The sequence below is a fragment of the Salvelinus namaycush genome, chromosome 22, assembly GCF_016432855.1.
Source record: "Salvelinus namaycush isolate Seneca chromosome 22, SaNama_1.0, whole genome shotgun sequence".
NCBI lineage: Eukaryota > Metazoa > Chordata > Actinopteri > Salmoniformes > Salmonidae > Salvelinus > Salvelinus namaycush.
Window position 1 is genome coordinate 19,775,729 of NC_052328.1, and position 16,353 is coordinate 19,792,081.

General features: G+C 39.6%; 1 protein-coding gene across 1 annotated transcript; it reads left to right on the forward strand.

Moving 5' to 3' along the window:
• Window positions 1-4,907: 4,907 nt before the first annotated feature.
• LOC120017432 lies at window positions 4,908-10,089 on the forward strand (the record flags this gene model as incomplete). The annotated part of the gene is made up of 10 exons (XM_038960179.1): window positions 4,908-5,259; window positions 5,672-6,007; window positions 6,429-6,477; window positions 8,001-8,089; window positions 8,244-8,284; window positions 8,676-8,744; window positions 9,101-9,172; window positions 9,600-9,671; window positions 9,842-9,910; window positions 10,006-10,089. Coding segments are annotated over 10 exons (1,233 nt in total), but the record flags the coding sequence as incomplete, so codon positions are not given.
• Between the last annotated feature and the right edge of the window lie 6,264 nt (window positions 10,090-16,353).

Genomic DNA, 16,353 nt, shown 5'->3' on the forward strand with positions numbered 1-16,353 from the left:
GGAACCTAACAGGATGGAAATTTGGGACCTAAATTAGCCATAGCTCTGTGAGTGTGCAATATTGAGCTAGAATAATTTTAACCTCTTTATCAAATATATTTTAAGTGGGACATACAGACCAACAATATGACATACAGACTAACAACATGAAACATGGAAAAATAGATACAACTGAGTGTTTATATTTATTCAGCTATGCACCGTTGTTTCCCCACCAATAGAATTATGACACTTTAAGAATGTGGTGTAATTGTAAGAAGAGGTTGTTTTCTTAAAGGAGAAGTACAACAAACTAACAGGGTGGAAGTGATATCAGGGACACACAGACAATCTTAAATAAGAATAAATAGAATAATCATGAAAGAAATATTATTGATGAGAGAATTTAACTAAGACTATAAAATAATGACTTAAATTAGGGCTTATATTTCTCATGGAAGTTGATGAATAACACCCAGGGACATGGTACAAACGTCTACATCCACTGAAAAAAAGTGCTAAAATTAGTAAAACTTTCTTTCAAGATCCATATTTTTGTGTTTTTAAGGTAAAGGACATCTGACTTTCTATTTAAAGCCTTTTGGAAACCACATTTTAAACTATTTTACACTGAATAAGAAGTGATATTTCCTGAGGACAGAAAAGCCACCGCGAAGTAGGAATGACCCAACCAGCAAAATGACATTTTACATGTACTTTATCTGTACCATTGTAACTCATTCGATGACTATAGCCAGGGTGTAAATTGGTTATGAGGTTATCAGTGTATTAAGGATGGTGAATATTCCACAAATAATCATCATATAAACAAGCATATGTATTAGCATACATTTTGACACATTTTGACCATATCAGCCTTGGTCAGGTTTTCAACAGTTCAACATCATTGAACACACAAGGTCTGGAACAGGGCAATGGTTGAACGATGTTGTTAAAGCAGGAAGAGAGTTGAAGATAGTGATGTTTATGTGAATCAGGAAGTAGTCAGTTGCCTGGGTGCCTTGATTGCTGACACACCAGTACTCCCACACAAACATAAATACTACCAGAGACGTTATCTCTCATCCATTCATGGCTCCACATCTCCTCCTTGTCCTGGACATCATTTTCTTCCTCACTGGACTTTCAGGTAAGTGAGCGAAGACCTTTAGTTGTTTGATATTATTAGGCTTAGTTCCTGCAAGTCAATCGGTGAAAACATGCTGAAGGTCATAACACTTGTAATGTTCTGTCTACTTTGCCCACAGACATTGTAGTCACATTATGGATTTCAGTATTAGGGTGGCACGTAGCCTAGTGGTTAGAACGTTGGGCCAGTAACTGAAAGAGTTGCTAGACTGAAACCCAGAGCTGACAAGTTAAAAATCTGTCGTTTTGCCCCTGAACAAGGCAGTTTACCCACTGTTCCTAACTGACTTGACTAGTTAAATGAAGGTTACATTTTGTGGTCAGGTGATAGATACATGCTGTTTTTAATGATTTATCTTGTGAAACAGTTGTACTTTTCAACAGTTCTACATTTCTAGTTGTTGCATAACACATTTAAATAAGACTTCAAGTAAAAGAGAACTAACATATTATTAATAAATAGAAGAGAAAAAGTGCCGGTGTCTATCAATATGAATTTTAACAAATGTGCAAGTAACATATTTTGCAGATTTTTTTTTTGCTGGGTTCAATGTACTACAGTAGATGTCAAGAACAATCCAGTCAATTGTTTTACCACAGTTGAAGTCAGAAGTTTACATACACTTAGGTTGGATTCATTAAAACTTGTTTTTCAACCACTCCACAAATATCTTGTTAACAAACTATAGTTTTGGCAAGTCGGTTAGGACATCTACTTTGTGCATGACACAAGTAATTTTTCCAACAACTGTTCACAGACAGGTTATTTCACTTATAATTCACTGTATCACAATTCCAGTGGGTCAAAAGTTTACATACACTAAGTTAACTGTGCCTTTTTACAGCTTGGAAAATTCCTGAAAAATTGGTCATGGCTTTAGAAGCTTCTGATAGGCTAATTGACATAATTTGAGTCAATTAGAGGTGTACCTGTGGATGTATTTCAAGGCCTACCTTAAAAAAAAACTCAGAAAAAAATTGTAGACCTCCACAAGCCTGGTTCATCCTTGGGAGCAATTTCCAAACACCTGAAGGTACCACGTTCATCTGTACAAACAATAGTACGCAAATATAAACACCATAGGTCCACGCAGCCGCCATACGCATTCTGTCTCCTAGAGATGAACGTGCTTTGGCGCGAAAAGTGCAAATCAACCCCAGAACAACAGCAAAGGACCTTGTGAAGATGCTGGAGGAAACAGGTACAAAGTATCTATATCCACAATAAAACGAGTCCTCTATCAACATAACCTGAAAGGACGCTCAGCAAGGAAGAAGCCACTGCTCCAAAACCTCCTTAAAAAAAGCCAGACTACGGGTTGCAACTGCACATGGGGACAAAGATTGTACTTTTTGGAGAAATGTCCTCTGGTCTGATGAAACAAAAATAGAACTGTTTGGCCATAATGACCATTCTTATGTTTGGAGGAGAAAGGGGGAGGCTTGCAAGCCAAAGATCACCATCCCAACCCTGAAGCCCGGGGGTGGCAATATCATGGTGTGGGGGTGCTTTGCTGCAGGAGGGACTGGTGCACTTCACAAAATAGATGGCTTCATGAGGATGGAAAATTATGTGGATATATTGAAGCAACATCTCAAGACATCAGTCAGGAAGTTAAAGCTTGGTCGCAAACGGGTCTTCCAAATGGACAATGACCCCAAGCATACTTCCAAAGTTGTGGCAAAATGGCTTAAGGACAACAAAGTCAAGGTATTGGAGTGGCCATCACAAAGCCCTGACTTCAATCCTATAGAACATTTGTGGGCAGAACTGAAAAAGCGTGTGCGAGCAAAGAGGCCTACAAACCTGACTCAGTTACACCATCTCTGTCAGGAGGAATGGGCCAAAATTCACCCAACTTATTCTGGGAAGCTTGTGGAAGACTACCCGAAACGTTTGACCCAAGTTAAACAATTTAAAGGCAATGCTACCAAATACTAATTGAGTGTATGTAAACTTCTGACCCACTGGGACTGGGATAAATGAAATAAAATCTGAAATAAATCATTCTTTCTACTATTATTCTGACATTTCACATTCTTAAAATCAAGTGGTGATCCTAACTGACCTAAGACAGGGAATTCTTACTAGGAATTAATGTCAGGAATTGTGAAAAACTGAGTTTAAATGTATTTGGCTAAGGTGTATGTAAACTTCCGACTTCAACTGTATATACTAAACATTCCCAAACTTGAATATTTTAAAAAAATATATAGATTTTAGTTGATTAATTAGAGATTGTCTCCATAGTTTAGTAGTGTAGTAATTTCCATGTCAAAGCTAAATATGTCTTTAATTGTTTAAGTGTTGCCTCTGTTCTAATGGATGGACAAGGGTGTGTCAACATCAGCAGTTACATGTCTCAGTTACTGTCTGGTGTAACAAACACATGGTGTGACCACAGTTTGCCAATTTTTTTTACAGAAGTCACAAATTACATTACAGTATGTCAAGTTGTTTGGCTGATCATATGATGGGACTTATGAGGCAGGGCTTTCTGTGGGGTCATTGTCCAAACAGCTGGAGGCAGGGCTTTCTCCTATAGATCTCAATTTTTATGGAATGGTCTGCCTACCCATGTGAGAGACGCAGACCTGGTCTCAACCTTTAAGTCTTTACTGAAGACTTATCTCTTCAGTAGGTCATATGATTGAGTGTAGTCTGGCCCAGGAGTGTGAAGGTGAACAGAAAGGCTCTGGAGCAACGAACCGCCCTTGCTGTCTCTGCCTGGCCGGTTCCCCTCTCTCCACTGGGATTCTCTGTCTCTAACCCTATTACAGGGGCTGAGTCACTGGCTTACTGGTGCTCTTTCATGCCGTCCCTAGGAGGGGTGCGTCGCTTGAGTGGGTTGAGTTACTGACGTGATCTTCCTGTCTGGGTTGGCGCCCCCCCTTGGTTTGCGCTGTGGTGGAGATCATTGTGGGCTATACTCGGCCTTGTCTCAGGATTGTAAGTTCGTGGTTGAAGATATCCCTCTAGTGGTGCAGGGGCTGTGCTTTGGCAAAGTGGGTTATATCCTTCCTGTTTGGCCCTGTCCGGGGGTATCATCGGATGGGGCCACAGTGTCTCCTGACCCCTCCTGTCTCAGCCTCCAGTATTTATGCTGCAGTAGTTTATGTGTCGGGGGGCTAGGGTCAGTTGGTTATATCTGGATAACTTCTCCTGTCTTATCCAGTGTCCTGTGTGAATTTAAGTATGCTCTCTCTAATTCTCTCCTTCTCTCTTTCTTTCTCTCTCTCGGAGGACCTGAGCCCTAGGACCATGTGTCAGGACTACCGGGCATGATGACTCCTTGCTGTCCCCAGTCCACCTGGCCTTGCTGCTGTTCCAGTTTCAACTGTTCTGCTTGCGGTTATGGAACCCTGACCTGTCCACCGGACGTGCTACCTGTCCAAGACCTGCTGTTTTCAACTCTTAATGATCGGCTATGAAAAGCCAACTGACATTTATTCCTGATTATTATTTGACCATGATGGTCATTTATGAACATTTTGAACATCTTGGCCATGTTCTGTTATAATCTCCACCCGGCACAGCCAGAAGACGACTGGCCACCCCTCATAGCCTGGTTCCTCTCTAGGTTTCTTCCTAGGTTTTGGCCTTTCTAGGGAGTTTTTCCTAGCCAACGTGCTTCTACACATGCATTGCTTGCTGTTTGGGGTTTTAGGCTGGGTTTCTATACAGCACTTCGAGATATTAACTGATGTACGAAGGGCTATATAAAATGAACTTGATTTGATTTGATTTGATGAGCAGCTGTGTAAAATGAAATAATCTAAATGTGTTTTCTGTTGTTGTGTCTACAGATACACAGATTGTGTCCACAGTGAGTCATGTGTCTGTAAAGCAAGGAGGCTCCATCACCATCCCATGTCTCCATGATCAGAGCTATAGAAACAATGTGAAATACTTGTGTAAGGAATATTATTGGTTTGGTTGCTCTACTGTTGTACGCACTGATCATCCTAAAACCAGTGGAAACACCTCAATCTCTGATGACATCAACCAGCGAATCTTCACTGTGACCATGACAAGTCTTAGTTCTAGTGATTCTGATTATTACTGGTGTAGTGTGGAGAAGAAGAATGAGGGAGATGATGGGGCTAGACTGCAGATATCTGTTACTCCAGGTAAGATGCACTGCTTGCATATCCAGTAATACAGGATGAATAGTGCTCAGTAATGTTGCATAATAGTCCTGTTGATGAGTGTGTTACTTTTCCCTCTACAAAGCAGTCATACATATTTTCACCAAATTAAATCCATAGAGGATATTATATTGGTACATTACATCCCTGTGCACCTCCTGGGTTGGGACAGACAGTGTGTTTGATAGAATCACAAGTTGCTGTTTCATCATCAAACACACTGTATGCTCTAGTCTACATCTATTGTACATACTATCACTGACTGAACCAATGTTTCAACTTACACTTTCTCAGTGTTATATGAATATCAATGATGAGAAAGTAGTAGCCAATATATATATTGGTGTATTCTTTGTCAGACTCCTCCAATCACAGCCTCTATCATTGTGTTCAGGTACTCCAGAACTTTATGTGGACCAACAAGAGATGACTGGAGTTGTAGGAGGGAGCGTCACCGTGCTCTGTTACTATAGTTCATATGGACGCCGCGGGAGGTGGTGCAGGATGGGAGGCTCTTGTGTGGCTGTGGGAAGTTCTGGAGCTTTCGATGGAACAGTTGTGAAGTTAGTGCAGGAGCAGAGAGAAACCACCAACGGTTTTGTCTTAACGGTGACTATGAGTGGATTGATGATGGAGAACACTGGCTGGTACTGGTGTGAAAAGGGAAAACTACAGATGCCTGTTCATATCACTGTCAATCAACCAACCACAACACAGAGCACCACCACAAGTAAGTACAGAGCAATCCCATATAACCAAGTATGATTCTCTTTATATTCATCCAGTGTTGTTAGAGATTAAGGAACATTGAAAGACCTTTTCTGAAACAAAGTGGAAATCTCTGGACCACACATTCTCTTGAGATGATCCTTTCAGTCATGTTAAATATCATTGATAAAATGGATTCATTGAATTGGATTCAAATGCGTGTCACACTTTAGCTAAGGAAGCCTGATAGTGATTAGTTTTAATTAACACCACAATTACCTGGTTTTATTAATATCAATCTCAATGATACAACAGTCAGTTTATTGAAGCTACTTTATCTTTTCTGCCTCTCACATCAACACAAGCTCCAACCTCTCACCAAACCTCACTAACCAGTGCTGAGTCTAACACTTCTCCACCCACATTTACCCCTTCTGTTACAGACAGGGACAATGTTGTAACTAATGAGAACACAGATGAGAAGCACCAGAGGTCAGTATTCATTCTTCACTATTTCCCTCACTTTTACAGTCATCCAAATAGTTTGTGATGGTGTCAGGGTGTTGGCGATAAGGTTATTATAGTAAATAGAAACAAATCATGAAAAAACTATTTAGTAACTTTTGACAAAAAACAATTAACACACCTGTTTAAAAAACTAAAACTATACTGAAATGATTTTCTTTAACTCCAAAGCGAACTAAAATATAATATAAATAATTACGATCATGTTCAGTTTTAGTTTTTGAGCAAAAATTCAAATGGGGTTTTCAATGTTGTTTTATAGCTTCTGAATCTGACGGGTCACATTGAGACTGACTTTCATTTAAAGGTATACTTAGCGAGATGTTGTTGCCACCAGCAGCACTGCTGATATCGGTCGCGTTCCCCTGCTCAGACATTACATGCATCAACCAATGGTAGCGTGCAACGTCATCGACTGTGCAGTCAGACACCAGATCACTATAACATGTCAGTCATATTCCTCTGCTCAGACGTTGCTGACGCCTGCCAGATCTTACAACACCTGGATAGGTATTTTACGTACATGTTATATGACCTGACCACATCATATGGTATAACAGTCTGGTGCCTGACTGCACAGTCGATGACGTGGCATGAAACTATTGGTTGATAGAGCCTGTAAGTAATCATTTCACTACACCTGTTGTATTCGGCGCACGTGACAAATAAACTTTGATTTGATTTGATACATGCAATGTCTGAGCAGGGGAATGCAGCCACAATGTGGTTAGCTGATATGTAAAATAACTTTCAAGGTGTTGCAAGCTCTGGCAATCACACAGAGTATCTGCCCATGTGCACGAGTGCGCTTCACGCTACTACAACGTCGTAGCTACTGGACAAAAACTACTGAGAAGTTTAGCCTCTCGCTACAATGTTCCTGGTTGTTGCGACTATTGACACACTACTACTGTTTACTTTGTGCATCTACGTCATCTCGCTGAGTCTACCTTTAAACCCAATCTAACCTACGACCTGACCCATCACCTTGTGCATTACTGTCCCACAGCTGCAACAAAAGTGACATCCCCAAAAACACTATACAACACATAAATGTCTCCTAACCTCCCATGCGTTGGCTACAACTGAAACTAAGTAATACAAAAAATAAATGTTAAAGTTTGTATTAACCTTAAACTAAATAAAACTAGTAAATCAGATCTGAAAACGAACTTAAACTAAACGGAATTTCAAATACAAATATTAAAACCAATAGAAACAAAAACTAATATCAAAACACAAAACTATAATAACCTTGGTGGAGACACCTGTGACTAGCAAGGCTGATCAAACCAGAGACCAGTGTCTGGGTTAACAATAATAACTGTAGTTCCCCAAATTACCAAAAAAATATGTCTGTTTCATTTTCAGATAAAGAAAAATGTATACAAAATGAAACGTCTTCCTAAAATGTTCTTGCTTAAGCATTAACCACTTCCCCACACCTGAAATTATTTATATATTCAATTTGATTGTATTTTATATTCCAGTTTGCTGGAAGGCCTGTTAATTCCTCTGAGCCTGTTGGTGGTGTTGATAGCTGGTACCTTGGTCACATGGAAGATGTTGAGAAAACATAGTAAGTATTTGTTTTAATTATATTTAAAATGTATCATGTTTATGACTAATGTCATTTGCAGAATATTACAAATACAGTAGAGTTCTTGCTTTTACAAATGAAAGGTTTGAGATGAAAGATCATTAGTACCAACATCCTCTTTTGATTATTTCAGAGGACAAGAAGGCAAAGGACCAACCACCAAACACCTCAGTAGTAAGCTATGGTCATGTTATCTTCTCACACATCTGTTCCTTTCCCTTCTTGATATTCTAGGGCTTGCTTTGGTTAGTAGTTACTCATAACTAACACTTTAAATCAACCCGATCGCTTATGTGTAGTATTAAAATAAACAGTTTAAAGATCATTTAATTGTTTTATTTAGTCCTGCACTAAGTGTACATCTTTGACCAGAACAGAATTCCTCAAATCACTCACCACAACTACTGACCCTTGAACAATAACACATTTTGTGTTATCATCGGGGAAAAATTTAACTGCAAAAAATATCTAATTCATGTCACTATGCATGAGGTACAACATCCTTCTATGGCATATTGTAAAAACATTGTTTGATGTTAACAAGGTTTGTGTTTCATTCTTTCAGCAGTCTGCTGACCCTGAGCAGGACATTACCTACAGCACTGTGAGTCACATCAGAGGATCAACACAACAGGTAAAACGTAACCTCTTTCACCCAACCCCACATCAACACAACCTAAACCCTCTGCAAACCAACTTAACCCACCTCAGACCAACCTAACCCCCTCCAACCCAACCTAAACCCTCTGCAAACCAACTTAACCCACCTCAAACCAACCTAAACCCCTCCAACCCAACCTAAACCCTCTGCAAACCAACTCAACCCACCTCAAACCAACCTGACCCCCTCCAACCCAACCTAAACCATCTGCAACCAAACTTAAGCCCCCCCTTCAAACTCAACCCAAACCAACTCAAAGTGAAAGCCCACATTGTCAGTCTCTCTCTGAGCTGATGTGATCATGTTAATCTCTGTGCTCTGTCAAACAGGACCTGAACCCTGAGAGACATGGTGACTTGTACAGCACTGTGATTCCTAAGCAGCACAGGACAGCACAAAAGGTAAACTTTGATCATGTTATCTTCTCACGCATCTGCAGGGGTGGACTTAGTGATTTGGAGGCCCCTGGCAGAGGCCAGTCTGAGGCCTCCCTCTCACTCATCTGTGACTTTCTCTTCTTGATATTGTAGGGTTCTCTTTGGTTGATAAATAGTCATACCTAACATTTTAAATCAACTCAATCTCTTATGTTACCTGGACTCAGTAAAATAGTCAAATAAACATTTTAAAGGGAACTGGGTTTATTAATTTAGTAATGCACTAAGTATGCATATTTGACCAGAAATATTTCACCACATCTACTGACAATTCAAAGATAACACATGTTCATTGGAAATAATTAAATGAAACTGCTGAAGTGAAAGTCCACACTGTCTGTCTCTCTCTGAGTTGATGTGATCATGTTGCTCTCTCTCCTCCACCACACAGGACCTAAACCCTGAGAGACATGGTGACTTATACAGCACTGTGATTCCTAAGCAGCACAGGACAGCACAAAGGGTAAACATTAAACTAAATAAACGCATAAGCACAGCTAGTCTTATAGAAAATGTTTTCTGTCTTGAAAAGCAGAACTTGAATTGGCGGCTCTGATGTGTTGTAGAATGTACAATGGATTCAAAATGGATATCAGAGTTTTCTGAATAACTCCCTGTGTTACTGTCTACCAGCAGGACCCATTTCCGGATGATGCAGTCACATACAGCACCGTGGTCACCAAGAACAAGACCCAACCAAATGTAGGCCTACATAAAAAGTTGCTCTACTGCGTTGATGATTTGACTAACTTATTCATGTGTGTGTGTTTCTTTTCTTCTTCTCTTACTGGCAGCAGAACCAGCTTGTGGTCTACAGCACAGTGGCCCAACACCAGAGATACAGTAGGTCGCAAAGTACCAGACGCAATGTTGAATGTTAAACTCAATGTAAAAAATATAGAGGCCTGACAATTGGATTGGTAAAAGTCATGTTTTCTATAGATAAATAAAGTAGTTCTTGCCTGCGCAAGGTCTGTGGACGACACTTCTAAGTAAATACACTTTTGCATTGAAATTATGAAAACTAAGATGTTAGTGGTTCAAAAATAAATAACCAGATATGCAAATATATTCTGAAAAAGGACCCCTGCTAAAATGTTGCATGTGTCAACAAACAGAGAAGTTTAGCCTCGTACTTCAACATAACATTACCTGATACTTACATCTGGGCTCCAGATGTTGTTGACTGAAGTCAGAATCTCCAGTCATAACTGCAGAGACGTCTTGGGTTGCTGGAATTTGCATTGCTGGAAAGGTTTTAAGAAAATAACACTACTTTCAGCATTTCTGTGACTAGCTTCTAAAATAGTAAGTAAAGCATGGATTAAAGTGTGGTTTGTTGTAAATAGTCACTCAGTTCTTACTTATGGTGTTGGGATTCTGTTTTGTAGTTTGTTGACTGACAGTCATATGAACAGTTATCAGTAGGTCTCCCAATGCACACTGGTACCAGCATGTGTTCTTCATTTTTAGTCCACTCATAGTCACTGTTACGACTATTTTACCATTGGCATCAATGATCCGCTTTAGTTCTACTGATGCTTCATCTAAATTCCCAATTACTACTCTCCACACGAGCCACCCAGCATGCACTTATAGCTCCAGAATTACCATAACAATTGACAGTGACACTCCCTCCTACAATTCCAGTCACCTGTTGTTGGTCAACATAGAGGCCTGGAATAACTGAACTCTCTGAGAGACAAAAAGACAGGTTATGTGTGAGAAACTATATGACATGGACACCATAACTATTCAATCATAAACATTTCTTCAAATTGAAATGACATTTATTGATAAAGTCCTTTTTACATCAGATGTTACGAAGTGCTTATACAGAACACAGCCTAAAACCCTAAACAGCAATCACCGCAGATGTAGAAGCACGCTGGCTAGGAAAAACTCCCTAGAAAGGCAGGAACCTAGGATGAAACCTAGAGAGGAACCAGGCTCTGAGGAATGGCCTGTGCTCTTCTGGCTGTACCGGGTGGAGATTATAAGAGTACATGACCATTAAGGCCAGATCGTTCTTCAAGATGTTAAAACATTCATATATGACCAGCATGGTCAAATAATCACAGTGGTTGTAGAGGGTGCAACAGGTCAGCACCTCAGGAGTAAATGTCAGTTGGTTTTTCTTAGCCGAGCATTCATAAGTCGAGACAGCAGTAGAGAAGGAGAGCGAGAGGGAGGGAGATGGATAGAGAGGGTTGAAAACAGAAGGTCCGGTACAAGGTAGCACATCTGGTGAACAGGTCAGGTTTCTATAGCCACAGGTAAAACAGCAAAAACTAGATCAGCACCACGATCAGGTGGACTGGGGACGAGGACAGCCAGGAGTCATCAGGTCAGGTAGACCCGAGGCATGGTCCCATGTCTCAGGTCCTCCAGGAGGGGAGAGAGAAAGAGATAGATGGAAGAATTAGAGAGAGCATACTTAAGTTCACACAGGACACCAGATAGAATAGGAGAATTTCACCAGATAGGACAGACTGACCCTAGCCCCCGGGCACATAGATTATTGCAGCATAGATACTGGAGGATGAGACAGGGTGGGTCAGGGGACACTGTTGCCCTGTCCCACGATACATCCAGACAGGGCCAACCAGGCAGGATATAACCCCACCCACTTTGCCAAAGCACAGCCCCCACACCACTAGAAGGATATCAATAGACCACAAACTTACTACCCTGAGACAAGGCTGAGTATAGCCCACGAAAGATATCCTCCACCACACTAGCCCGAGGGGGGCGCAAAACCGGACAGGAAGATCACGTCATTGACTCAACCAACTCAAGTTGAGTAATCGTTTCTGTGAAGTGTTGACAGTGTGGGATAATGGGAAAAGTAGCATATTCATCACATTATATAGGACTGTTCATGTAACATTACTTCATCCTATTCATTCTGCTTCACTGATCAGAGATGCTAGCAGTATATAGATCGTATACACTCTTACGTTGTCATCCACTACTCCTTTGATACCAAGGTCACACCAGTAATATCCAGTGTCCCCTGGATCCAGGTCTAGATCACTGTCAAGATTTGCTGGAAACTGGGTGGATTATTGACTGAAGCGCGCCAGCTAAACTGAGTTTTTATGGATATAAAGAAGGACATAATCAAACAAAAGGACCATTTGTGATGTAACTGGGACCTTTTGGAGTGCCAACAGAAGAAGATCATCAAAGGTAAGGCATTTTTTATATCGCTATTTCTGACTTTCGTGTCGCACCTGCCTGATTGAAATATGTTTTTCATGTGTTTGTATGTGGGGCGCTGTCCTCAGATAATCGCATGGTGTGCATTTGCCGTAAAGCCTTTTTGAAATCTGACACAGCGGCTGGATTAACAAGAAGTTAAGCTTTATTTTGATGTATTACACTTGTGATTCTATGAAAGTTAAATATTTATAATACTGTAGTTTGAATTTCGCACTCTGCAATTTCACCGGATGTTGGCCAGGTGGGACGCTACCATCCCACCTGCCCATAAGAAGTTATGTAAATAAATAAAACCTTTATTAATGCAATTGCAGACAGAAGTTGACAATGGAAACACAGCGCGTATGTTTCAGAGTAAGTTCTGCAAAATAAAAAAGGTCAAAGTTGTTTTAATATACTTGCAGTCAACCCCTAGTGATGTAACTGCCTACGTCAACATATTCTACTCATGAGACCAAGCCCATGCATATACAGTTATACAAACTTGCAGGAGAAAACAATAGTCCAGTGTTTTCTAAGGGCTCAGCAGTAATTTTCTATTCCCGTGTGGTTTACAGTGGTGTGCCTGACTTGTCTCTTATCTATTTACTCCCCTGCAGGGGTCAGTGTCTATGTATCTTTTAGCCTTGAGGCGATTTCTCACAGACATTAAGTTGACTGCAATGGCTCATATCTGCTCAGACCGTTTCTTATAAGTGGCAGAGACTAGAAAAGAACTGTGGAACAGAATTAAACCATATAATGCATATATTGCTAATCTGTAGTCTAGGACCCTATAAATATAGTGGGGGGTTGTCTTATAGCCCTTCCCCTTCTATTAATACAACATAAGCTTAATCAATAATTATAATACATCAATCATTTGGTGCAGCTCCTATCATGACCCCAAGATGACCCTCATCACTGCCGATGACAAGCATACCCATAACATGAGTGGTCCAGTCTCAGTTCTTACTTAAAGGTTTGAATATTGCTGTCCATCAATGATTCCCAACCATATTTACTAAGTTATAGCAATTTTGACAAAAACTATGTATATATTTTGTGATCAGAAACATATTATTCTATTCTTATTTACAATAAAAGTGACTCCAAAATGACACATTTACCATTAATTTATACTTGGCACACAATAATCTAAAACACAACCAAAATAAACTTCAAATGCATCCAACAAGTTTGTAGAGCCACACATTTGATTTAGTCATTGCATGCTATGCATTTGGGACCAAATACTAAACGTTTGACTACTTTAATATACATATAAATTAATTTGCCCAAATACTTATGACACCTTCAAATGGGGGGACTAGATACCTAAAGTCCGTTCATTTCTAAACAGTAAAATAAATATGTCTGAAAATAACCTCAAATAAAAGGTGACATGCTGTACTGCAGTGATGTAAAGTACTTAAGTAAAAATACTTTAAAGTAGTTTTTGGGGGGTATCTGTAGTTTACTATTTATATTTTTGACAACTCTTATTTTAACTTCACTACATTCCCAATGAAAATTATGTACTTTTTACTCCTGACACCCAAAAGGACTTGTTACATTTTAAATGCTTAGCGGGACAGGAAAATGGTCTAATTCACACACTTAGCAAGAGGACATCCCTGGTCATCCCTACTGCCTCTGATCTGTCAGTCTCACTAAACACATGCATTGTTTGTACAGTAAATGGTGTCTGAGTGTTGGAGTGTGCCCCTGGCTCTCTGTAAATAAAGTACAATCTTGAAAACATGGCCGTCTGCTTTGCTTAATATAAGGAATTAGAAATTATTTATACTTGTACTTTTACTTTTGATACTTAAGTATATTTTAGCAATTACATTTACTTTTGATACTTAAGTATATTTAAAACCGAATACTTTCAGACTTTTACTCAAGTAGTATTTTCTGGGTGACTTTCACTTTTACTTGAGTCATTTTCTATTAAGGTATCTTTACTTTCTCTTAGTTATGACAATTGGGTACATTTTCCACCACTGCCTTACTGTCGCCTCATGATTACATTTTTTTTCTCAAACCCAAAATGCTGGTGTATAGCGCCAAAATAAAAGTTTTAGCTTCACTGTCCAAATACTTACAGTATGTAGGGGAATGTATATATATACAGTAAATGCATTGATTAAAGAAGAGAGAATCAAAACACTACTGCTTCTTAATGATATAAACAGTTTAACCTGAGAGTCTGGAGAAGATAATAAATAGGAGGGAGAGGGATGTATAAGAACCATTTGTGGGTTTGGAGTCTGTATGTCTTGTGTTAATTATGCACAATTGTGTGCCAAGATCTGAGGCACCGAATAAAATGACTCCGTTTCGTAATCTTCATAGACATCACTGATTATCTGTTATTCTCTTCCTGCTTTTGTTTGGGTCCCAATGCCCCCCTCAGTGGCAGATAGCAACAATTGTATTCAATAAGCTAGTTTTGACATAAGGCTCTTACTCAATATTCTTTAATAAAAATAAAACATTCAGGTTTATTCTGTTTATTTACTTTTTATTGAAGAAACACGTCAGTTAAGTGTCCACATGGACATAATTGTGCCAGTTTAATACAAGACGTTCAGTCCAAAAAATATACAGATTAGGGAGTGAACGTTAATTATAATAAGAGTTACATGGAGGAAATCGGACCTCTCTGAAATTAAATTGGATGGCCCTCTCTTCAGCTAAACATATTTGACCTAAACCCTCTAAAGAAAACAAGTGACCCTCCCCTATACCCAAAATAATGATTAAAACAAAGTGGATGCAGAGAACATGTCTACCATTTACCCTCCCTTCTTGTACACACCAGAGCATTAGATATTTCATATTTCTCCAATGCCAAATCAGTTTGTCTTGTTTGCAAATAATTATATCAGGAATCTGAGCATGGTACTTTCAAAAGTTTGGCCAACCTTTTCACTTAAGACAGTCAGCCTACACGCTTAGAAAAAGATGTGCCATCTCGAACCAAAAAGGGTTATTCGGCTGTCCCCTTACATACATTTTGATTCATCCTTTAAAAAGAAAAAGTGAACAATAAAAAATAATAAGGAGAAAGGGTTAGGGCAGGGGGTGACAAATAAAATAACATGATATGTTTTGCTGTCAATCTGGACACCTTTCTTCTGATGCCTTAGTACACTGAGATCCTCCAGTATTTTCCCCCATAAAGCTTGTCTGGTTCTTTGGGACCAAGGATTTAATTCAGTCACTGCTCTGCTGCTACCCCCTGCTGGAGCGAAAGTGAACCTTCAGCCACTCACCTAAAACCATAATTTGTGTGCGGTGTGGTTTCCTACTGGATTCACAATCATAGCAACATGTTGTCAGACGAAGTTAAAGGATGACAGCAAATGAAAAGGCAAACATGCTGCATGACTGAAGAGTAATGTTATTTTTATGCTTTACACAGACCTATCTCTGGTGTTGGGCCACTGTGCTGTAGACCACATCATCTGGTTCTGCTGCCTGTAAGAGAGGAGGAACACACACACACACACACAGTCACACACACAGTTATTATGGTGATATACAGTGCCTTCTGTATTGATGCAGTACACAGTAGAAACATACAGGCACGAATAAGTTAGTCAAATCATCAACGCAGTAGAGCAACTTTTTATGTAGGCCTACATTTGGTTGGGTCTTGTTCTTGGTGACCACGGTGCTGTATGTCACTGCAATATCTGGTAATGGAACCTGCTCATAGACAGACACACAGGGAGTTATTCAGAAAACACAAAACACATAATAATTGTTAGTCAGCCCAATCTTTGCATTTTCTTAATATTTTAACAGGTGATATTTACCATGCTTAAACAGTCACAGTACATGACTTAGTTCATGATAACTATTAGCATAGCTGTGGCTAAGACACAGCTAAACAAGGAATATAACATCAGTAAAGCAGCCTTAGCTTT